The sequence below is a fragment of the Taudactylus pleione genome, unplaced genomic scaffold (assembly GCF_031769625.1).
Source record: "Taudactylus pleione unplaced genomic scaffold, aTauple2 ptg000129l, whole genome shotgun sequence".
In the NCBI taxonomy this organism is placed as follows: domain Eukaryota; kingdom Metazoa; phylum Chordata; class Amphibia; order Anura; family Myobatrachidae; genus Taudactylus; species Taudactylus pleione.
In genome coordinates this window covers 7,370,601-7,395,434 of record NW_028284531.1, presented here as the reverse complement: position 1 = coordinate 7,395,434, position 24,834 = coordinate 7,370,601, and the positions used below count along the sequence as shown (strand labels likewise).

General features: G+C 41.4%; 1 protein-coding gene across 2 annotated transcripts in view; it reads left to right on the top strand.

The window, feature by feature from the left end:
• The window catches only part of ATP8B4 (ATPase phospholipid transporting 8B4 (putative)), a 245,667-nt gene that overhangs the window by 117,077 nt on the left and 103,756 nt on the right, over nt 1–24,834 (top strand). For both annotated transcript variants that reach the window (XM_088472812.1, XM_088472813.1), the window contains exons 8-10: nt 14,725–14,797; nt 16,999–17,069; nt 23,456–23,538. In XM_088472812.1, coding sequence (XP_088328938.1) covers nt 14,725–14,797; nt 16,999–17,069; nt 23,456–23,538 — 227 coding nt within the window. The remainder of the gene's footprint in view (nt 1–14,724; nt 14,798–16,998; nt 17,070–23,455; nt 23,539–24,834) is intronic.

Here is a 24,834-nt window from a genome sequence, read left to right as displayed (position 1 = left end):
ATATGAATACACTTCATATACTTAATCTAAAATGATTACACTGATCTTTAACCCACCATGAAATTTGTTTTGTCCCATTTTGTGAAGCCCCTCGCCTTAAATAGTCATTTAGGAGAGCTATATCGCATTGTGTGCATTATTTAATCTACCCGGCATTAAACTGTAAAGTCTGGCTTTCTATTTTAGTGTCTGTTTACAGCCTGCATTGTAAGCCTGTGATAATTATAGTCTGTCGCAGGGGCTCTACACCTTGTCTGTTTCCATGTAGATTTTAATTCTCAAATTGTTTATTGTGAAACTTTGTAAGCCAAAGAAATCATTTGAATTGATTGAAAAAGTTACTCACCTTCTTCTTCCCTAATTAAAGGTTACTCGTAAAATTTCCCATTTTCATATAATTTACATATCACAGAAACTGTAGTATGGCATGATCACTTCCATTTAATGGCTGGAAAATAATACATTTTTATTTTTTGGTTTCGTTTTAGTATCAATAAACGTATTGTGTGTGTGTATGTATGTATGTATGAGAGGTGTCCCAAAACCCCCTAATGTATATGTGAAGCCTCCAGGTTGTTATAGTTGTCACATTTGCACCACTTGTCTTCCTCTGGTTACAGAAAAGTTTTTAAACATCCTCATTTAGATAGAAGGTACTCTATTCGTCATGTACTGACTTGTACCTCTACATTTGTGGTACAGTATATATTATCTGGTGCCCGTGTGGTCTATATTATGCGAGTCAGACCACACGAAAATTTTGTGAAAGAATGGCATTGCATAGGTCGGCGATTAACCTGGCCATTTTAGGTAGAGATATAGATCAGCCAGTGGCTAAACACTTTAAGACCTATGGGCATCCTCTTTCGGCACTTAAGTATATGATCATTGATCATATTCCTGCCTCCCCTAGACAGGGTAACCGTGCTAAAGCCCTTCTTTTACTTGAAGCACGTTGGATTTTTAGGTTAGATTGTGTTTCTCCTAAAGGTTTGAACGAAAAAATGTATTAGAATAGTTTATATTAATATCTCTTCTTCCTAGTTTTATGATTCTTTACTTTTATATGTCCATTTTTTGGGGTATTATTGTGATTGTATATGTATGCTCATGTAATTTTATGTTCACTTTTGATATTTTTCATTGTATATATCAGTTTGTTTTTTATGTGATTTGATTATTCCTGCCGGCTGTTTTGTCTGCAGCTAGACACGACATACCCTTCCTTGTAGGACCGCAATTAGAGTGGTTGCCTAGTTACACATGCAACCGGGACCCAGAACTGTGACTCTCTTGATAGTCCGCTACAAACAGCTGAATGGGCTAACTGCCGGTACATGTTTTCCGGCTGTCTTGCCGATCAGCTGCCTTTGTAGCCGAACGTGGGAGCACCTTTCTTGTTCAACCGCAAGCTTTCTGTGGTTGCTAGGGAACTCTTGCAGGTGAGACCCGGAAGTGTGTGTCTCGTGGAGCAGGGCTGCACACGGCTGGACGTGGTTAGCTGCGGGTTTGTGTCCATCACGCATTTAGTGTGGGTAAGTGTTTATTTCATGTTGTATGTAGTTAAGTGTGTCCTGACAAAGGGGCTGATGCCCTGAAACGTTGACGTTATTAATACACTGTTTTTGCATCTTATATCGTGCCTCTGAGTGCCTGTCTTCTTCATTGGAGTTGTATGTATGTATGTGTGTGTGTGTATGTGTGTGTATGTGTATGTATATATACCCAGTCGAGAAACATTTTTGTGACAACCAGCTAATAGCCAGAGTAACCGCCTTATGCAGCACAGACAGGAGCTAGACAGGCTGGGAGTGACTCAATAAGATGCTGGTAGCAGACTCGTTACTAGACATTTTGGTGCCCTGTGCCAAAAAGAGCATTGGCGCCACCCATGCCCATTTTCCAAATAGGGACATAATATAGTGCACCTGAAAAAAGAGTCATGGCCTCATGGGGAAGGGCCAGGGAGGAGATGGGGGAGGACATGAGATGCTGGGGATAAAAGAAGAGGAAGTTACAAGTGAGAATGATAAACAGGAAAATTGTCAGGCCCAAACAGCGCCCCTGCCCTGCGGTGCCTTGTGCCATTGCACAGGTTGCACCACCTTAGTTACAGCCCTGGCTGGTAGGCTGGCACAAGTATCTGGAGCCATGGTGACTTCAATGCATCCCACAGCTGCTTGAGGGTGCGTGGTGATGCTCAATTGAGTTCAAGTCCGGGGAATCAGGGGACCAGGGAAGTACTTGGAAGTATTGGCCGTGCTTGTCCAACCACTGTCGGACATTTCTAGCCATGTGACATGTCGCATTTCTTGCTGGAAAATCCAACCCACCTCAGGGAAGACAATCAGCATGTATGGGTGTATGTACTCTGCAAGGATGGATTCATAATCAAATCTGTTGAGGGTGCCTTCCACATGGATGAGTGGGCCCAGAGAGTGCCATGAAAACATTCCCCAGACCATAATGCTGCCACCACCAGCTTGTGTTCTTCCAGCAATGGTTGCAGGGAGTTTGTTTTCTGATGTTTCTCGCCTGACATGCCAACATCCATCCGTTCAATGAAGCACATGACGTACTTCATGGGCTATGCGCTGCCAACGTCAAATGTAAGAGGTGGTCATAATAATGTGACTCGACTGTGTGTGTTTGTGTGTGTATATATATATATATATATATATTTATATTAGGGGTGAGCAGGCTCGGATTTCTGAAATCCAAACCCGGCCGATCCGAGTCAGGCTCGTCTTTTCCCGCCTGACTCGGATCTGAAAGCGAGGCAAAACGTCATCATCCCGCCTTCCGGGTCTCGCGGGTTTTGGATCCTATATAAGATACCCACATCGGCGCCATTTTCTCACTTGGCTGTGGACAGTGAAGAGGGAGGGTGGGAGTTACGGCTGGCTGGGCTGTGTAGTGTAGTGTTGTAGTGCAGTGTAGTGTTGTGCTGTGCTGTGCTGCGCTGTGCTGCTGTTGTCCATAGGGGCTGTGTCCACTACTTCAAAGTCCATAGGGGCTGGCTGGACTGTGTTGTGCAGTCAGTTGTCCATAGGGGCTGTGTCCACTCCAAAGTCCTGTGCAGTGTCCCAGTCCTAAAGGGGTGCTGTAGTGTTGTCCAGGGGGTGCTCTGTCCGTCAGGGGTGCTCCCCCCAAGTGTTTGTGAATTGTGTGCACTGTGGCTGCACGTGCATCAACAAAGGAGCAGCGCCAAGAGTGCGCCTGTGTCCCATAAGTAAAAGGCCGGCTGGCTTGTCCGTTAAAGGGTGCTGTAACCCCCAAAGGGCACTCCAAACAAAACAAAAAAATATATTTTTTTGTTTGTGTGTTGTGTGCGCAGTAGCCGCACGTGCATCAACAAAGTAGTGCCAAGCGTGCGCCTGTGTCCCATAAATAAAGGGCCGGCTGGATTGACCGCTAAATGGTGCTGTAACCCCCCAAAGTACACTCCAAACAAAATAAAAAAATATTTTCTGTGTTTGTGAATTGTGTGCGCAGTAGCCGCACGTGCATCAACAAAGTAGTGCCAAGCGTGCGCCTGTGTCCCATAAATAAAGGGCCGGCTGGATTGACCGCTAAAGGGTGCTGTAACCCCCAAAGGGCACTGCAAACAAAATAAAAAAATATATTTTTCTATGTTTGTGAATTGTGTGCACTGTGGCTGCACGTGCATCAACGAAGGAGCAGCGCCAAGCGTGCGCCTGTGTCCCATAAGTAAAGGGCCGGCTGGCTCATTTCTTAAAGGGTGGTGTAACCCACAAAGTGCACTACTCTCCAACAAGAATAAAAAATAATTTTCTGTGTTTGTGTGCGCCTTAGCCGCACGTATATATCAATATAACATAAATGGAGGACCAAACTTTCTCCGATAAAAATAAAATAGGGAAAGATCAAGAACTACTTCCTCCTAGTGCTGAAGCTGATGCCACTAGTCATGACATAGACGATAACATGCCATCAACGTCGTCTGCCAAGGCCGATGCCCAATGTCATAGTAGAGGGCACATACAATCCCAAATGACAAAGTTCAGGAAAATGACCTTGAAAAAAACATTTAAATCATCTGAAGAGAAATGTAAACTTGCCAATATGCCATTTACAACACGGAGTGGCAAGGATTGGCTAAGGTCTTTCCCTATGTTCATGGCTAGTGGTTCAGCTTCACATGACGATGGAAGCCCTCCTCCCAAAAAATCAAACGAGTTAAGCTGGCAAAAGCACAGCGAAGAACTGTGCGTTCTAAGAAGATATCACAAATCCCCAAGGAGAGTACAAGTGTGGTGGTGGTTGCGATGCCTGACCTTCCCAGCACTGGACGGGAAGAGGTGGCTCCTTCCACCATTTGCACGCCCCCTGCAAGTGCTGAAAGGAGCACCCACAGTCCACTTGCTGATATGCAAATTGAAGATGTCACTTTTGAAGTACAACAGGATGACGATACTGGTGTAGCTGGCGCTGAGGAGGAAGTTGCCGAGGAGGATTCTGATGGTGATGTGGTTTGTTTAAATCAGGCTCCGGGGGAGACAGTTGTTGTCCGTGGGATGAAAAAGCCCATCACGGTCATGCCTGGGCAGAAGACTAAACATTCCATCTCTTTGGTCTGGCAATATTTCTATCCAAATCCGGACAACAACTGTCTTGCCATATGTACCATATGTAAAGGTGGAATAAGTAGGGGTAGGGACGTTAACCACCTAGGATCATCCTCCCTTATACGGCACCTGCAGCGCATTCATAAAGAGTTACTGTCAAGTTCAGAAACTTTGGCTAAGACCATAAGCAGTCCAGGGACACCTAAATCCCGTTGTCCTGTTGTATCCAAGCGCCTGCAAACCACACTGTCAATTTCCTCCTTAGTCAGGATCGGAAGTAGTCCTGCAGGCCATGTCACTGGCATGACTGACTCTCCTATCCGGGATTCCTCCGGAGGCTCCTGCATTGCTACGCCTCCTGCTGCCGCTGCTGCTGGGAGTCGTTCATCATCCCAGAGAGGAAGTAGGAACACCACTACTTTTACTAAACAATTGACCCTCCAACAGTCCTTAGCGAGGAGGATGAAGTACGACAGCAGTCATCCTGAAGCAAAACGTATAACTGAGGCCTTGACTGCTATGTTGGTGTTAGACGTGCGTCCGGTATCCGCCATTAGTGCAGTGGGATTTATACAATTGATGGAGGTAGTGTGTCCCCGGTTCCAAATCCCGTCTAGATTCCACTTCACTAGGCAGGCGATACCGAGACTGTACAGAAACGTCAGAAAAAGTGTCCTCAGTGTCCTGAAAAATGCCGTTGTACCCAATGTCCACTTAACCACGGACATGTGGACAAGTGGAACAGGGCAGACTAAGGACTATATTACTGTGACAGCCCACTGGGTAGATGTATCACCTTACGCAGCAACAGCAGCAGCGTCACCAGTAGTAGCATCTCAGAAACGCCAGCTCATTCCAAGGCAGGCTACGCTGTGTATCACCGGTTTCAGTAAGAGGCACACCGCCGACAACCTCTTAGAGAAACTGAGGGAAATCATCGCCCAGTGGCTTACCCCACTTAGACTCTCCTGGGGATTTGTGATATCTGACAACGCCACCAATATTGTGCGGGCATTACATCTGGGCAAATTCCAGCACGTCCCATGTTTTGCTCCCACAATAAACTTGGTGGTGCAGAATTTTCTGAAAAGCGACAGGGGCGTGCAGGAGACGCTTTGGGTGGCCCGAAAAATTTCTGGCCACTTTCCCCATTCAGCGACTGCGTGCCGAAGACTGGAGCGCCAGCAAACACTCTTGAACCTGCCCCGCCATCACCTGAAGCAAGAGGTTGTGACGCGGTGGAACTCAACCCTCTATATGCTTCAGAGGATGGAGGAGCAGCAAAAGGCCATTCAAGCCTATACATCCACCTATGACATAGGCAAAGGAGGGGGTATGCACCTGACTCAAGCGCAGTGGAGAATGATTTCCGTGTTGTGCAAGGTTCTCCAGCCCTTCGAACTTGCCACACGTGAAGTCAGTTCAGACACTGCCAGCTTGAGTCAGGTCATTCCCCTCATCAGGCTTTTGCAGAAGCAGCTGGAGAAAGTGAAGGAGGAGCTAAGACGGAGCGATTCCGCTCGGCATGTGGGACTTGTGGATGAAGCCCTTCATTCGCTTTGCCAGGATTCCAGGGTGGTCAATCTGTGGAAATCAGACCACTACATTTTGGCCACCGTGCTCGATCCTAGGTTTAAAGCCTATGTGGTGTCTCTCTTTCCGGCCGACACAAGCCTGCAGAGGTGCAAAGACCTGCTGGTGAACACACTGTCAGCTGAAGCGGAACGTGACACGTCAACAGCTCCTTCTTCATTTTCTCCCGCAACTGGGGCTGCCAGGAAAAAACTTAGGTATCCTAAGCAACCCGCTGGCGGTGATGCAGGGCAGGCAGGACCAAGTTTGGACATCTGGTCCGGACTGAAGGACCTAGCAACCATTTCTGACATGTCTACTGTCACTACATATGATACTGTCACCATTGACAGAATGGTGGAGGATTACATCGGTGACAGCATCCAAGTAGGCATGTCAGACAGTCCATACCTGTACTGGCAGGAAAAAGAGGCAATTTGGAGGCCCCTGTACAAACTGGCTCTATTTTACCTGAGTTGCCCCCCCTCCAGTGTGTACTCCGAAAGAGTGTTTAGTGCAGCCGGGAACCTTGTCAGCGAAAGGCGTAGGAGGTTGCTTCCACAAAATGTGGAGAAGATGATGTTCATAAAAATGAATTATCAACTCTTCCAGGGAGACCAGCCTCCAGAACGTACAGAGGGACTTGTGGTGGTGGATTCCAGTGGGGACGAGTTAATACTCTGTGAGGATGAGGATGTACACAACACTGAAGAGGGTGAGGAATTGGTGGATGAGGAGGATGAGGACGACATCTTGCCTCCGTAGAGCCAGTTTGTGCAGGGACAGATTAATTGCCAGCTTGTTTTGTGAGGGCCCAAACCAACCAATCATTTCAGCCACAGTTGTGTGGCAGACCCTGGCGCTGAAATGATTGCTTTGTTAAAGTGTGCATGTCCTGTTTATACTACATCAGGGTGGGAGGGAGGGCCCAAGGACAATTCCATCTTGCAGCTCTTTTTTTTCTTTGCATTATGTACAGTTTGGGGCCTAGTTTTTCAAACTGCCTTCCTGTCTGCCACTGCAGTATCACTCCTAGATGGGTCACGTGTTTGTGCCGCCCACTCGTGTCGCTTAGCATAGTCATCCAGCTACCTCGGTGCAACCTTTTGGACATAAAAACACTATTGTGAGGTGTGAGGTGTTCAGAATAGACTGGAAATTAGTGGAAATTAAGGTTATTGAGGTTAATAATAGCATAGGAGCAGAAAAACCAACACATTCTGTGATTTTAGCTGTTTTTATGCTTTTTAAAAAAAAAATACAGATCCAAAACACAAAACCCAGAACCCAAAACACGGAAGGGTGGTTTTGGCAAAACCAATCCAGATCCAAAACACGAAGAAAGATCCAGATCCAAAACCAAAACACGGAAAGTGGCCGGTGCACACCCCTAAAATAAATATATATATATATATATATATATAGACTCACAAATGTATAATAGAGGGGATGTAGTCAGCAGAATACAGGCACTGGAATCCCGACAGCAGTCAGATTCCCGTCTTCAGAACCCCAACAAAAAGTGTTAGGGATTAGGTTAGCCACTAGGGGGAGGGTTGGGCTGTGGAGTGGGGGAGGGGGGGGGTAGGGAGAGACTGCGGTCGGTGAAGGTTAGGCTGCGGGAAGGTGGGTTAAGGTGTTAGGGTTTAAGACACCTACTTGTGTTGAGATTCTGACTGTCTATATGTTACTGTCTGTATTCTAACCGCCATTATCTCAGCTGCCGGGATCCCGTACCCAACCCAAAGAAAGAGAGAGATATCGAAATTAAAAATGAATGAAAGGATGAATATAAGAGAGTGGTAAGGGCTCCTACTGGTGTAGTAGTTCAGGTTATATAGAGAATATCAACCCATACGGCATAAATGGCCTGATTCAGAGATGCACATGGCATCTGAGATGCACCGTGTACGCGTCTCGCTTTTGATTGTACAGAGTCGCAGATCAAATTTAGACGCATAGTGTCAGAATTGTAACAGAGTCCTTGGGTGGTGATTGGGAGGTAGCGGAGTTGGTGAAACTGCACCTGCCATAGGGCTGGCATAAATGCCAAGATGCACCAAATGGTATTTCAGCTTCTGTGGATGCTGACAGCAGGCATCTCTGTCCTTGCACATTCTGACGCATGCTTGCACACCAGGGAAGGAATTTGTAGCAACATCAGCATATAAAGATTCAGGCACAACTGCAGCAAAATCTGCGTCTGACTTACAATTAGTCCCGATATGTGTACCAAAAATAAAAATTATAGTTTATCAGGCGAGTTATGATGTACATTACAGAAGCTGGTAGGTAAAGCTGCTTCAAACATCACACAACAAGAAATGGTCTCTGCCTGTGAGTATCCACTAGGCGATAGTAATCGTACAGTCATTCCTCATCCTGTAGGTGCCTACACTGAACGATATGTCGTTCAGTGCAGGCATCCTCCTTCATCCCTGAACATGCTCAATCTGTCGTTATCGGCATATTGACCGGAATGTGATTGATGTTGAAAACGACCAGCGGGAGCTCGCATCGCTGGTCGTTTTCGATATTACACTGCACGATTTGTGAACGATTGATGAGCGATTGAACGATGTCATTATCGTTCAATCGCTCATTTTAATCGCCTAGTGGATACGCAGTTTGAGTAATTTGGAGAGATACAGTTATGATAGAAACAGTGCATAATGCTAAAGATTTAAAATTACTGATCACATTTCAAGATACAAACTTTGCCATCAAGACTTTACAGATGCTCTAATGATCTGGAAGTTAGGTTTTCATATTAGAAGTATGCAGTTTCTTTTATATACAGTATATACTTTTATTTAAAGACATACATGTGAAATACATTTGCAGATTTATCAAATATCATATATAGACAAATATTTGACCACAGGACATCCACATTTTCAATATGATATTATTATAAACCAATCAAATGTATTCATTTGTAATCTAATAAATAACCATGTCATTCTCGAAATTGTAAATTGTCATTGCTTACACGGCTGTGTGGAATCTCTGGATTAGGAACAATTTGTGTCATTAGCATTTTCAGGATGCAGCTTCGGAGTGATGCATGTAAAGAATGTCTCCGGATAACATCCAAAAACACTATCGCTGATCAAGAAAAATAAACCTCTGGGCATTACTTGACATCAAAAGTTGCACAAAAGGCTCATAGCAATAATTCTCCAGGAATGTATGAAAAGATCGTAGCGTGACATTTTTTGGGATATTATTAATTTAAAGAGTAATGGAAACAATATCTTTATTTTACCATGATGCTACTGGCCTAAATAATTGTCTCAAATTTATTTCTAAGGTGCAGCCCTTCACAAAACCCATTTGAATTCCATTGAGCGTTATTTCTGAACATTTTGGGTGAATTATGTGGTTTTTATAACTGCCATATGAGCTGAGGTACTAACCTGGCCTTAGATAAAACAAACTCCGATTAAATCCTTGGCTCCAGCAATCACATCTTCCTGATGCAGAGGTCACTTCTAGAAGTGCTCACACCAGGGGTTCTGTGCATGAAATGATTATAGCTTGGACTGTGCTGAAGGCACTTATGGTGTTTTCTCCCTCTTATTTTTCTTTTTTTAATGTTTTCTCAAATCAATTTCTGATTAAATACGGTTCGTGCAGTTTTCAGTATAGACGACCTCAGACACACTACAGTCATTTCCCATCGTCTTTGCCACAACTCTGCGGAGTGTTGTGCGTGGTTCTTTCTTCCCAAAAAATCGTAACCAGACACCTCCCATGTTGTGTTGCCAGGGTTATAATTAGTTATGTATTTCCTTTCTGAGAGCCATAAAAGTTCTGTGGGGAATTTATAGGCTTGGGTACTTAATTTAAAATGTTTATACTAAAACATTATTTTGTTGAGCTCTTTTTGCAGAGCAAAACATAGATACTATCATGCCTATGAGAGCAAAAGCTATTGATTGTATAATTTTGTTACGATGATTTGGTCACTGTTTCGTCAGAGACCGTGTCTGGTGACATTGTTTTTCTCAATATGGCAGCCTCTGTTAGGTGGTAAAAGTTTGAATTAAAAAGAGCCACTGTATGTTTAGATTATTTTTCCAGTGGTTATGATAATGCATTATTGATATAGCTCCAACATTCCACAGTGCTGTTGTCTAAAATGTGTCGATTTTTTTTTTTTGTGGACCTGTAGCCAGCCAAACATCAAGCACATGACTAATGCTGGCTACACACTTTATAACGGTACGACCCAGTGATTAGCTGAGTGATGTAACAAGACATTGTGCGCGCCGTACACACTGCACGGTTCGTCGTACGACTGAGCGATGTATCGTTACATGCTGCATGCAACTACACTGCGTCGTTCATTGAATGGTCCCATCTGACGTGCAGTACAGCAGATGGGACAATTCAGTAAATGACGGATCGGACGTATCCACTATACAATGTGTACGATAAATCGTTCTGATCCGTGTCTGGATGATATATCAGACAATATATTGTATGCTGTGTACCCAGAAAGAAGGCGGCACGTTTAAAAAAAAAAAAAAAAAAAAAACTGCCCTGAGCTAGCGCTGGAATCTGGAAACATCTGATTTTTAGATAATCATGTACATCACCCCAAATTGATGGAGACTAGACAACTTTATATAAACTGAATCTTCTTTGATGCATGTTACTACTGTAAGCAGAGGAATGTAACATTTTAGATACAAACCTCATGCCATATTTTATTTAGTTACTTTTAATTATTTGTTTGAAAATATATTGTGAAATTGTTATTACTTTTATTTATTGGCAGTGACTGGCACAGTTTTAATATAATAGGGAAAGGGGAAAGTCATTCCTTAGACTATTGTATTGTATGTGCGGCACAGCGTGACTGTATAAATTACTCTCCATAAAAGGTATCGAAAAGGTTTATTCCCAAACTGTATCAAAATACCCTTATTTTGTCTACTGAAAGCCATTAATTCATAAACAGATGGAGGGCTGCCTAGTGTAGAACTGAAGCACATTGTTATATTGTCTTCTGTGCCAAAGACCACACACAGGCTCCTCTTCTATTGCATAAAGGTGTATTCCTAATTCCAAGGAAGAATAATTAATTCCTAAGTATTCTACTATCTCAGTATGTACAGGGTGCTGCTTAAAAGCTCTGCCAAGTGGCTATTATGCAGTTATTTTAGATAAAGAACGTGTAGGCCCTCTATGTTGTATTCAACATCCTAACTATAACCATTTTTGTGATTAAAATATAGTTTTGGTAAACTATAAACGCTGATAGAGAAGTGTACCTGACAAACCGAACAAAACATAAATCTGAATACAAAACTGATAGCATATGTTTATTGGAAATAGTAGACTTTGGCAGGTCTGACATGACATAGTCTTTTTAGCCTAAGGGGGGTATCCAATTTGCCGCAGCTAATTGCCTCGCCCGGGGCTATCCAATTAGCCCTGAAGTCGGCCTGACGCCAGGACTTATCGGGGGGTTTTTTCGGGACCTGATGTGTCCCGAAAAAGAATCCATGATAATTGCAGTTTTTTCATCTGAAAAAATGGTGTAAACAAATAGGTGTGCGAGCTTATTGCAGCACCTAAGTGTTTTCGGGAGAACTAGCCTATTATTTTCGACCAAAATAATAGGATAGGATGGGGAAAAAAATCGGGGATACTCTGTGAAAAATCCCTGTTTTTCGCCGATCGCATGGGTCAATTAGCACCCGAACAATGTTCAGGGCTACTTGGATACTGCTCTAATTATTTTTTTAAAGTTTGATTAAAAAAAAAAAAAAAAGTGGCATATTACTTTAATTATATACTATACTTTATTGGGGGCTGGGCAGGAGTGAAACTACATATTCTAAATAGACCATATCTTCCATATATTAGGATTACCAACTGTCATTGTAATGTATTGGAACTCAGTACATCATTAACAGTTTTCGCATATTAGTAAGAAAATAAATTGAAGCCAGCAAAAAAACTCCTCCTGATATTGTAGCACTACACAAACCAGTGTCTGAATGGGCAGGGGCATAGCCAGAACTTTTGAAGCCCCATAGCAACATTTTGAAGGAGCCCCTGTCCCAATGCTTCTAGAGAGCACCCATTATAGCTGCCCCCTTGGGCAGTTCCTGGCTCAGGTGCCACTTGAAGGACAGCTGTCTTGCCACCTTTCCCATCCTTAACCTATGTCCCCATTTTCCACAATAATGATGTGAAGGCAGAAGTAAAAATGCAAATCAAGGGAATGAGTTAATTATGTGATGTGAACCAGAGATATCAGACTCATTTTATAGTAGTAAAAGGTGATAAAACTGCCAATACCCCAATATGAAGATGGTGTGCAGCACCGCAGAATTTAGCATTCACAATAAAATACTGCTGTTGAATGTTTTCCAGGACAACATGTACTTGGATTGATATAAAAGGCCCAGCTTTCCATTCCCAGGCCAAATGATCTAGTAAAGCAACATGTTGATTGTGCAGGGTATATTTCCCTGTGGAATAAATATTTAGAATTGATCCTAGCATGTTAGACATGTGCAGTGTAAATATATATAGATAGGTGTTTTGTGTGTGAATGCACATAGATATGTTTGTGTATTGACTCAAGCTTTGTAGTGGATATGGAGGGTTTTGAGATAAACAAAAAGAGCTGAAGAAAAAAAAAATAATTTTGGCTGAAGAGATACAGCATAAGAATCATACAAGTGTCAACAAAAGAACTAAAACAAATAGGTCGCAAACATAACTCAGTGGAACAGGGACAGATCTAACCTTTTCTTATATGGGGGCAGCGGGCCAGGGGGCAAGCAGTACTTTTTTACAGACAGGGCCACAGTTTAATAGAGGTAAAATAAGTTTCTCAGTGTAAACGTGGTAATTTACTAAATGTTAATGTGGAAAGTATTGTCGTCATTATACATAGCTGAGGCTCCTTCCACATATAGTATGTAGGACAGTGGCCCATACTCTACTTTGCCTGTATTGCTCATTTTATTTGTCTATTCCTTTTTAGTGTTTGTTCATAGAACCTTAGGAGCTTGAAATGCATCTTCGCACTTTTGCTGGAAAAGTACCTTAGTATTGGTTAGTACAGTATAGACAATTGTTTTTGCAAACATTACAAATACTATGCACTACAAAAAGTAGCATGCCCTATTTACTGCCTTCGGTGCACTTTTATATTTCTAGAGAGGTTTATGCAAACACCTTACGAACAAACGCATGTCAACACTTTGGCCTCAAGGAATTTTATGTGCCTTTTATAGGTTCCTTAGGCTACATCTCAGACAAGAAAATTCAAATGTACCCTGTTCCCTAACCTGTAATAAATACTATTTCAGCACTAGAGAATTCTATGTCTAAAAGAATCTTTAAACGGCAATCTGAGATCCAGCACTTTTCTGAGTGTAATCTAAATACAGGTAGTAGAACATCTTTCCCACAAGATGTGAGAAATATTTTTTGATTTTAAATATTTTCTGTTTGCCAAAGTACAATGCAATATTTAATGATCAATTACCTAAACAGTTTGGAAGAGATATGTATTATAATGTGTATTTCTTTAAAATACTTGTACATTGTATATTTAATATTTAGAAGGACAACATACCAAACGGTAACATTTTTTTTGTATATTCTGTTTTTATTAAGACATGCAAATAAACATAAGCAATGCAAATATTTTACACTTGTAGTAAAAGCATAACAGAGTTTGCTAAAAAAAACGATCCAACATTCTCAATAGAACAAACAATATATTGGATATCAAATAGAGAATATTAATAAGAAAACAACAAAACTGAAAACCAAAAGGTAAAGTTAACATCTGCACTATTACATTCCATGCAGTAAATGAACAGTAAGATTGCATCTCTGTCATTAAGTGTCAGCACCTTGATAAATTTGGTGATCAATGTATATAATGTACATATCTACCTGCTCCTTAATGTTTCATTTCACATATGTCAAGATGATAGATATTTGATGTGCTCTCTCTTGGGATATCTGATATGTGGCGTTTCTGGAGCATAATTCTTAGTTATTACAGTGCTTGATCCCTGGTTTGTGCTAAACACTGCAATATTGAGATCATAATGTCACATGCAGCCAGTAGAATTCGAAACAGCCCTTAATGTGATAAATTGGCATAAAGTAACTGAAGCCCAATATGGATGATTACTGGTTAAAATATAGGGCTTGGACGCTTCCTCTATTTCTCTGCTGTTTTTAATAAGGAACAAAAAAAAAAGTTAGATTTTTACTTTTCATTTCTCCAAAAATGTTCATTTTGTTTTCATGTGCAAAAAATATTTGGAAATACTCCTAAATAAATTGTTTGTATGGCTGTATGGGAAGGAAATTCATCCTCATTTGCACTTTGCTCACCAATTTGATTTCCATGGTATCATATTAGCGAGCCGGCTCGGAATGTCATGGTTTTTACATCTTGACTGCTTGTGTTCTTTTGTTACAGAATTACTGAGGTTTCAGGCTGATTGAAAATGGCAGAAGGAATTTTGTGAGACACAATCAATTATGCCCTTGTTGTTTTTGTCTTTTACAGACTGCAGAATGAGAAATGGATGAATGTAAGAGCAGGCGATATCATCAGACTGGAGAATAATCAGTTTGTGGTTGTACGTAATATTCTGTTTATGTCAAATTTTTTTTCAAGATTTTATGAATGCAGGGAGGATATGGTAAAACTGTGCACTCAATAATGCCAATATTCTTGTCTAGGTCCATGTTCTAAGTGGACCTAAAATGGAGTTACATTTAATAAACTGATGGGCAAGTGTCTAATGCACTTAGAATGTCCAGCATTAATCCTAAAGTGTATCCATCACTCACAGCAGTGAGAATTGATTATGAACAAGTGCCGTAACTGTGATTCACAACTCAGTGATGCCACCAGTGAGTTTATAGATGATTCATCCTACAATGGGACTAGTTTCACAATTTATGCCCAGAGTCTACAAAAAAAAAATTACTTTTTTTTTTTTATTATTTGTTCAGAAAATGCTACTTTTAAGTGCAGTCATGTCATAGAAACATAGATCTTGGTGGCAGAAAATAAACTAGAGATCCAGCTACCCTGAGTTCCTATATTTGTATAAATCATTACAATTTTCATATGCTTGTTCTATTTATTCTTAAATTCTTTTACTTTGAATGACCGGCACAACTGCTGGGAGACTGTTTCACCATTCTATCATGCTCTTTGTAAAAATAAATAAATCTTCCTTGTTACCTTTCAGTCTCCCTCTCACCAGTTTATAAGCATGTCCCCTTCTTCAAGTAGTAATTTTATTATTTTTTTTAATCCTACCTTTATGAACTTTATTAATAACTTGGACATATTTGAATGTCTCTATCATATCACCTGTGTTCCTCCCCCTCTTATCTGTACATGTTCAGCTCTTGGAGTCTTTCCTGATAAATGATGCTGTGGTGCCCAAGCACCATTTTATTATATTTATCTTTATTTGATTTTATCTATTTACCCAGATAGGGCAACCATAACTTTACACAGTACTTGAACTGGGGTCTTGCCAATGATCTTGAAAGTGTCAATATATCCTCTCTTCCTGCTACTAATACATCCAGGAATTCTACTGCTTTTCCCAATGCTAGATTACACTGTTTACATTCATATAATCTGTAACTATAAATCTAAGGTCCCTTTCCTCTGCTGTTGTTGACATTACCTGCACTTATTAAGTATTCTGCTTTTGGAGTTTTTGTCTCCCACATACATTATTTTCCATTTTAATTCATTACATGTAAGATTGCAAGCTGTAGTCCATTTATCTATTTAATCTGAAACACTCCGCCGTTTTTTTCATTTCTGGAGTATCAGCAATGATACAAATTAAAAAAAATCCTTTATTTTTTGATTCCATATTTCAGTAGAAGATTATTTTCCGAAAGGATTGAGTCTAAGTGGCATTCTGCATACAGTAACACTGCTTGCAGTACTGAGCTACTGCCAAAAGATGGCAGAATTGTTATGCTGCAAGTGTCTTTAATTCTTTTCCCTTTTTAGACATTTTTTCAGCTTGATGGCTCCAGAGAGCACAGAAACACTGTTAACATGACTGTTTGATCATTTTATATGTCTGTTTTGTTAGCAAGAGCAGAAAATACAGACATTTCAAGTAAATTTTATTTTTTTAAAGTCAATGTCACAGGCAACTATCATAATGGCATGCACAATACATATCCTGTATCTAACAGCAGTGAACAGCCCACAAGATTGAGAAGCAGACTGTTCCATAGAAGCTATATACATTAATGGATTGCTTTGTTTCTAGGCTATTTTGATATTCTGAGGGTAAACACTTGCTGCCAGAAGACATGAATCTGCAATGTTAGAATTCTATAATTGCATGGTTGTATTTAATCATTGTATTGGATTTACAGTGAGGTGGGAACTTGAGAGAAAGAAAGACTCAGGGCTGGGATACTGGGTTAGGTCCTAAAGCCATCTGTAGGGCATTTGTCTATATAACCCCTGGTTAAGTGTGATCATAATACACGTTAAATAAAATAAATCCTTTGATATTTTCATTCTATAATTGGATCATTCTCATCATTATATTGAGGGTGCGGTCACTGTAGACTCATAAAATGGAAACTTGGTAAACAATGAAACTAATTGGGCACTGTACACAAAGTGATTCATGTGCTACCCTCGGCAGCTCTGGAAGAGAGAGCAATTTTCTGCCAGCCAGTGTTCCACAGAAAAAGATGTAGCTGGTTTATTAACATCATATTATTAAAAATTTGCCTAAGGAAATATATATGCCCAATCAATAAACATTATTTTTTTTAACAGGCTGACTTGCTCCTCCTGTCCAGTAGCGAACCACATGGCCTCTGTTACGTGGAAACTGCCGAGCTTGATGGGTGAGGCTTTTTTTTTTGTTGTTGTTGGTTGTTTCTATTACTACTATTTAGCATAGTTTATTGCTTTGCCATTTGCAGCATTTTTAAAGATTTATTTTGTCTACCCTTCACTCCCTAACATGCAGTCTGGCAGCTGTTTAAATTCTGTATGGACCTAGCATTCACTGGGTTCTTTACCCTCATTATTAATATGGACAGAGGCTATCCCTCCATTTTCCCTATTGGGACGTTTTGTCAAGATCAAGTTATTTTTATAGACTGGACCTTTCAGCGCCAGATGTCTGGGAAAGCATTCTTGATGGCAAAGCTAAACCCTTTGAAAGGTTTTGTGTTTTGTCAATGCAACAAAAATATTATTTTACAGTAAATTGTGTGAATGTGCTGCAGATACTTATATATCTAGATCTTTATTATTCTTTTAATTATATGGTGCCACAAAGGTTCCTTAGCGCCATACATAGGGGATAGAATATGCAACAAAATTACATAAGTACATTAAGCATTTATACTCAAGTTTACAAATTTTCATATATACATGCCTATATACAGTAGTTGCGTAAATGACATAATTATGAGAGAGATTACATTTTAGTGGGCGGACGCAAAGAGGGAGAGGGATTGCTGAGGCTACATAGTAAGGAGGAATATTGGTAGTCTAATTGGGCGAGGAAGGGTATTCCAGAGGTAGGGCGCAGCACAGAAAAAATCCTAAAGAGAAAAGGGGCAACAAGGGACTAAGGAGAGTGGTTGAGGGCTTTGTATGTGAGAGATAATAGTTTGAACTTGATTCTGGATAGGCAAGGAGCCAGCAAAGTTATTGGCAGAGTAGGCTGGAGAGGTGGAGCTGCAAGTAAAGAGAATTAAGCTGGAAGTAGTGTTGAGGATAGACATAGGGCTGGATCCATTAGACGCGGTAATTAACCACGGGCTAATTCGGTGGCCGGGGCTATTCAATTGTAGCCCGCGGCAGCACAAAAACTGCTCTTAACGCGGATTTCTGTTAGAGTCTGAAGGAGGCTCAGACAGAAATCCGCAGTAAGTACCCTTATTGCGGGTGTTATGAACACGTTAACCCATATCTCCAGGTACATCCTGAAATCTATGGGTTTATGCACATTAGCTGCATATTTACCTCGTGAGGAAAATGGCTTCTAATTGAATAGCCTCAGGTGTAAAACTCTGCGGCTGCCAGCTCTTTTCCTCGCATGGTTAACTACTGCGGCTAATTGAATCGGGCCCTAAAGAGGAGAGATTAGAAAGTTTCAGTGAGAGAGCCTGAATTGGAAAGTGTACAATGGCACCGAGAGGGAGGGGGTACTGTTCACCTGGGCTTGTTGGAGGGACCCGGTGGGGCCCCAGGTCAGTAGTTGGGAAGGACTCCCCCTCCCCCCTCGGCACCATCCAGCCTGAGCGTCCCCCAATCAGTTATGTTGCAGCCGCACAGCTCGTCGGGGATATTGTGACCCAATCCGAGCAACAGCTGCTCTGTGTTTCTGGTGAGGACTCCGGGCAGGAAGCAGGCTGAGTACCAGGCAGCAGCAGGAGGGCAACAGACGGGAACAGCAGGGCACCAGGAAGCAAAGCAATGGGTATTGGGAGAGAGACTCCGAGGTCCTCCGCACCCAGTCGGTAGGATGTGTATGAAGCTCTTCACTGCACTAGATCCCCAGGCACCCCCTCTATCCGCTCCCTGCAGAGCAGAGGCCCTCGTACGACAGTCACAGCATGAGGCATTTCTTTAGAAGCCTGCAGAAGACATGTGCGTGTCTTTGTTAAAGATCAGGGTTGTGCTAAGCACTATGGTGGTGATAACCAACTAGATGTCGCAGACACTGCCCTCCCTGGTGGGGCTCAACACCACACGGCTAAAGATGGTTAGTGTGGGCACCGTGGACAGGAGTACAGGTATGAGTCACTTGGCGGGGTCACTGTCCTGGGGTTTCTGTCACTGACCTGGGCTAAAACTAGCTTTCTCCCAATAAATAACTGAGGTATTGCTGGTCCGGTCTTTATCTTGTTCAAGCTGCGACTTGTGCTCCAAAGAAATTGGCTGATGACAGGTGTGCAGTCACGCTCTTTGACTGCCTTACTTTGGCTGCGGTTGGTAATCTCCAGGCAGGGATAGTTTTAGAAACACTGGGCCTGATTCAGACCTGCTCGCGAGCTGGTCGTTGTTGGCCAAGTGCGCATGCGCACGAGGGAGCCGGCTCCGTTGTGCGCATGCGCGAGACTCGCATAGCGACAGGCAAGCCGTCGCTATGGGTCTCGCTCCAAAGGGGGCGTGCTGTCGATGTTGAGTGACAGCACGCCCCCTTTGGTGGGCGTGCCGGGGGCGTTGCTGCCCAGACGGAGGCGTTCCCATGGGAACGCCTACCGTCTGGGGCCGGCCCCACTGACATCACAAATGATGTCAGTGGGAGTGCTTTTGGCTCTGATGGAGCCAAAAGCACTCCAGGGCTTGCAGCAAAGAGACCCTACCACAAGGGTCTCGTCGCAAGCCCGATGGTCGCGATGGTCTTGACCATTGCGACCATCTTTTTGGCCACTCGCTATAGCTGTGGGTGGTCACCCACAGCTATGCGAGCGGCCAGGAGGTCGCTCTAAAAAAAGAGAGGGAGGGCACTGATTCGGAGCGAGCGCTCTGAAAGAGCGTCCGGCTCTGAATCAGGCCCACTGTCTCCTCCGGTAAATAAGCAGCACAGCTCCTACTCACTTGGAAGGTGTAAAAAGGGTTGAAAAGATCTCAGTATTGTATGTCCAGTGGATGGTATAGCAGCAGTGGTATCAATCCTTTATGCGTTTCTCCTCCTAGATAAAGTGATGGTTTCTTCAGAAGGTAAGTAACCGAGACAGTGTTTCTAAAATTATCACTGCCCGGAGATTACCAATCGCAGCCTACATAAGGCAGTCAAAGAGCGTGACTGTACACCTGTCATCAGCCAATTTGTTTGGAGCGCAAGTCGCAGCTTGAACAAGGTAAAGACTGGACCAGCAATACCTCAGTTATTTATTGGGAGAAAGCTGGGGATATATACCAGGACATCAATAATCCTATACTGCTGCTGACTAGCTGACCTAACGGGACTGTGATCCTCTCTAATTACAAGCTCTTATGTGTTCCACTTGGACATGGGTGAATACATATTGATCTTTACATATGATTGACATTGTCTGCCAATTTTGACATTTGTTGCTATTATGAAGTGATTCCAATTTTTTCACATCTTTACAGTGAATTAATGGTATACATGCTTTGTAATGCTCTTGAGTATTTTATGAATTGGTAAAGTGCTAGTTTGTTTTTTATGGTTATAAGTTTGAAATAAAACCTTTTGAATATATGTGTGCTCATGCAATTATTTGTAAGCGCCCCCTATGATATGTTATTTAGACATATCTAATTCATATTAATTTAAAACTGTAATTTCAGATACATCTATTGGGAGGCTGTTTTATTTCTAGCAAATAGTCATAATTGCACTTGATTGCGCCTAGTTTAATTTGTTGTAATTGCCTAAATTAGATGTGCCTTCCTCACAAAGCCAACTTCCCATTAAAAGTACATTTCTGACACCATATGTTTATTTATTAACAGTTATTTACATATTGAACACATACTAAGCAGCACTTTATAGAGAATATTTAGTCAATCACATTAGTCTCTACCACATGGAGACACACCCACAAAATTATAAATTTTTGTCAGAGACCAGTTAACCTAAATGTATGTTCTTGGACTGTGGAAGGAAACCGGAGCACCTGGGAATACCCACCCAAACACGGTTAGAACACACAAACCCCACAGATGGGGCCTCGGTCTAGAATTGAGCTCATTACCTCTGTAATAAGAGCAGTGGCTGATCTGTGGGGGGCAATCCCCTGTAATCCCCTGCGGATTAGTGTGGTCCGTGCCACGGAACCCAGGAGGCAGCAGCACGAGTGATAGAGCTGTCGGCCGTAAGTCACTCTTGTACATCTTACAATGAATGGCACTTAATAATAATAATAGCTGTCTATGATTATTTAAAGTGGACTGAACAATTGAATATTCATGGAATATTGTCTATAAATGAAGCCATTTTGTGGGATGAAACAATGTTCAGCAATTTGCAGCCTGTCTGTTCCCTTTGTCTCTACAGTAACTAGTTCCTAGTGAATTAACAAAATAGCTTCCTCCACTATGCCTTGGTGACACCCCTAACACAAAAAGCTGTATCAGCTCTCTTTTGAAGTGTTGTTTATATGTGTATTATTTGATATTTTACAGAAAAATATAACTAAGAACAGAATATATTTTCCTGGCCATGATTAATGAAGTAGGATAAAAAAAACAACAACTTTTTAACATGATCAATTGATAGTCACGCACCTTTTGTGCTTTACTATAGATCTTATAATGTACCATGTAATTAAATTCAAATTGAGTTTACGAATCTTGTTTAACAGTGTCAATTTTAAGTATTTATTTGTACGCTCCATCATACACAATCAACTGCAACCAGTGTCAAGTGGATTTAGTGTACTGCTAGTGTAAACAAGAAAGTATCAATGAATGAATGATGATGCAATTAAGACATGAAAATATTCTCAAGATTTGGTTATATTACTGACAAGAGCTTATTTTTTTCCATTTGCGTAAGATTTGGACTTGTACAGTATCTACATTTTATTTTGGAGCAAAATTTGGGAAATGATTGATGGTCAACTCACTGCATTTTGGTGTCCTCACATGTAAAAGAGTCCTTGCTATTTCTTTTTTATATAATTTCACTGGAAGAAATAAATAAGTAAAAATTAAAGATGAGCAACATGGTTATTATAAAATTTTATACATGTTTTGCCTGCAGTTGTGAGCGGATTACCATTGGAATGAAACAAGATCTATACCATTAGCTTTCTACTTTTAGAGCTAAGAATCTTTTCTAAAGTGTCCATGAAAAACCAGACATCATCAGTAGTACAGCATATACCAGACACAATCAGTAATACAGAGTATACCATTATTAGTAATATTCATTAATATGAAAGCAGATACAGTAATGCCCATTAATAAACGATCACTAGTAGTAATGCTCAACATTAAATATATATGTATATATATATATGTATATATATATATATATATATATATATACACACACAGTGGTGCTTGAATGTTTGTGAACCCCTCAGAATTTTCTATATTTCTGCTGAAATTTGGCCTCAGATTTCCACACATGTCCTAAAAGTAGATAAAGAGAACCACATCAAACACATGCTAATTTTTTTTTTTTTTTAAGAAAATTGTCCAATGTCACATATCTGTGAGTATCAAAAGTATGTGTACCTTTGCTTTCAGTATCTGGTATAACCACCTTGTGTTGAGCAATAACGGCTTCTAAATGTTTCTGGCAATTGTTGATTAGTCCTGAACATCGAAATGTTGTGGAAGGACCTGCAGTGAGCAAGTTCATGGGAGGAAACCCATCAACATAACAGAGTTGAAGTGGTTTTGTATGGGGAATGGGGTAAAATTCCTCCAAGCCGATGTTCAGGACTAATCGACAATTACCAGAAACATTTAGAAGCCGTTATTGCTACACAATGGGGTCATACCAGATACTGAAAGCATAGGTTCACGTACTTTTGCCACTCACAGATGTGTGATATTGTATCATTTTCCTCAGTAAAAAAATTAGCATGTCTAATTTTTTTGTCTCATTTGTTTGATTTGGTTCTCTTTATCTACATTTGTAAAAATCAGAGGTAGTTTTAGGCTAAATTTCAGCAGAAAGCACCACAGGATAGATTATATACTGTCATTGACCGGATAGTTTTATATCTTTGTCTAGTGGTCGGTCATATTTTTAAGGATAAACAAGCACCATGTATTATTTGCATAGAGACAAAGTACCCTTTGATAATATTTTTTAAATGTTGCCAACTGAAGAAGACACTTTAAGAAGGAATACACACTAAAAAAACATTGGCAATATAATCCACTTTTTTATTTTTTAAAACTGAAGTCATTTGGAGTGGTCCCTTTTACTTGGGGTAAATTGAGTTAATGTATTCTACAATAAACTTACTGTAATAAATACAGACCGTGCTCATTGCAGGTTTGTGCACACAGAACACTAACAGATCAGCTTTTGTATATGTATGAAATGACAGCTCCAGGATATAAATCAAAGCAGGGTGCCTCTAATGGCAATGTTTATAGCAAAATAATTTCACTCTTTAGCATTGTACAGCGTTAATGTTAATGCTGGTGTGTAACTGCTGGTAATCATTGTCACTTTTCGTGGCTGTGATCCAGAATTGTGGTGTTATTAAAATGTTATGCTGTACAGGTGAATGTTACTTCTGTTAATATGACAGCTTGTGTATAATTGAATATTTTGCAGGGAGACTAATTTAAAAGTCCGACAAGCTCTGCCAGTAACTGCAGATCTTGGAGAAAATATTTCCCGGCTTGCAGAATTTGATGGTAAGTGACTAGTTTATAGTCTCTTGATGGATGTGCACTGTCATTAATATTAGCGGTGACAACCATGTAGTTGTACTATTATTTGTGTGTTTTTTTTTTAGGTGAACGGTGAATCTATGTGATATGTCTCTCTTTAGCAACTATTAAGACCACCATATTGCACCATACATATATTGTGCAAACTGCATGACTAGAGCCTTGTAAGAAATGTCATTTCTAAGTCCTGCACTTCAACATTACCCTTACATATTTTACCTGTACATTTTCTCTACACAAGGCTTTCAGGGACATCTACACCAGTTTTGGTCGGTCATCCATATACATTACAAAATGGGATGGAGTGAATATGCCGGCAGATGGGATATAACGACCCCGGAATCCCGCCGCCCGGCAAAATGGCAACGTTGCTATTTTAAATGGGATCAGGATACCGGCGTCGGCATCCCTACCGCCGGAATCCCGTACTTAGAATCCGGGTAAGTATTCTCGTTATCCCGGGGAACAGGGGGTTAGTTTTAGGGACCCCCAGGGGTAAATTAGGGTTAGGCACCCCCCGGGTTAGGGTTAGGCTGCAGGGAGTGGGGGGGGGTTAGGGTTAGGTACCACTGTGGGAAGATTAGGGTTAGGCACCCCCCGGGAGACTTAGGTTTAGGGTGCAGGAAGGGGGGGTTAGGGTTAGGCACCTCCGGGGGCAGGTTAGGGTTAGGCACCACTAACGGAGGGAGAGGGGAGGGTTAGGTTACTTACCTTCACCTGTCGGGATTCTGCAGTGTCGGACTTGCAGCGTTGGGATTTGAACCAACCCTTACAATGTAAGTTACTTACATTACAATGTTAACTGGAGTACAACGTTCCACTCAAACTGGCGAGTTCACAGATGAACTTGTCCTCAGATGCTGCAGTTGCTTCAGCAGGCAGTATGTTGATAATTGGCAATATGCTACATGTATGAAGAAAACCTGTATTGGCAGGAGTGATGATGGCATTGCTAGCAGCAGTAGACATTGCTGACCTACCAGATGGGGTAAAACTCTAAATAAAGTATAACAGTTATCACCATAAGTAGGGGAAACAACAAAGTAAGTAAATATAAGGTAGAGGTCGTCGGAGACACCCAGAGGATATAGCATTAGGGGACTAGGATTGGTCAGAAGTAGAAGTCTCAAGAGCATACGCAGATGATTGCCAGAGGGCTCAAACTCTATCGATTTTTAGAGGACACTTGCAGTTAGGATACATAAATGACAGAAGTTGATTGGTTGGTACTTTATCTCTCTCTAAGGCTTACATAGACCC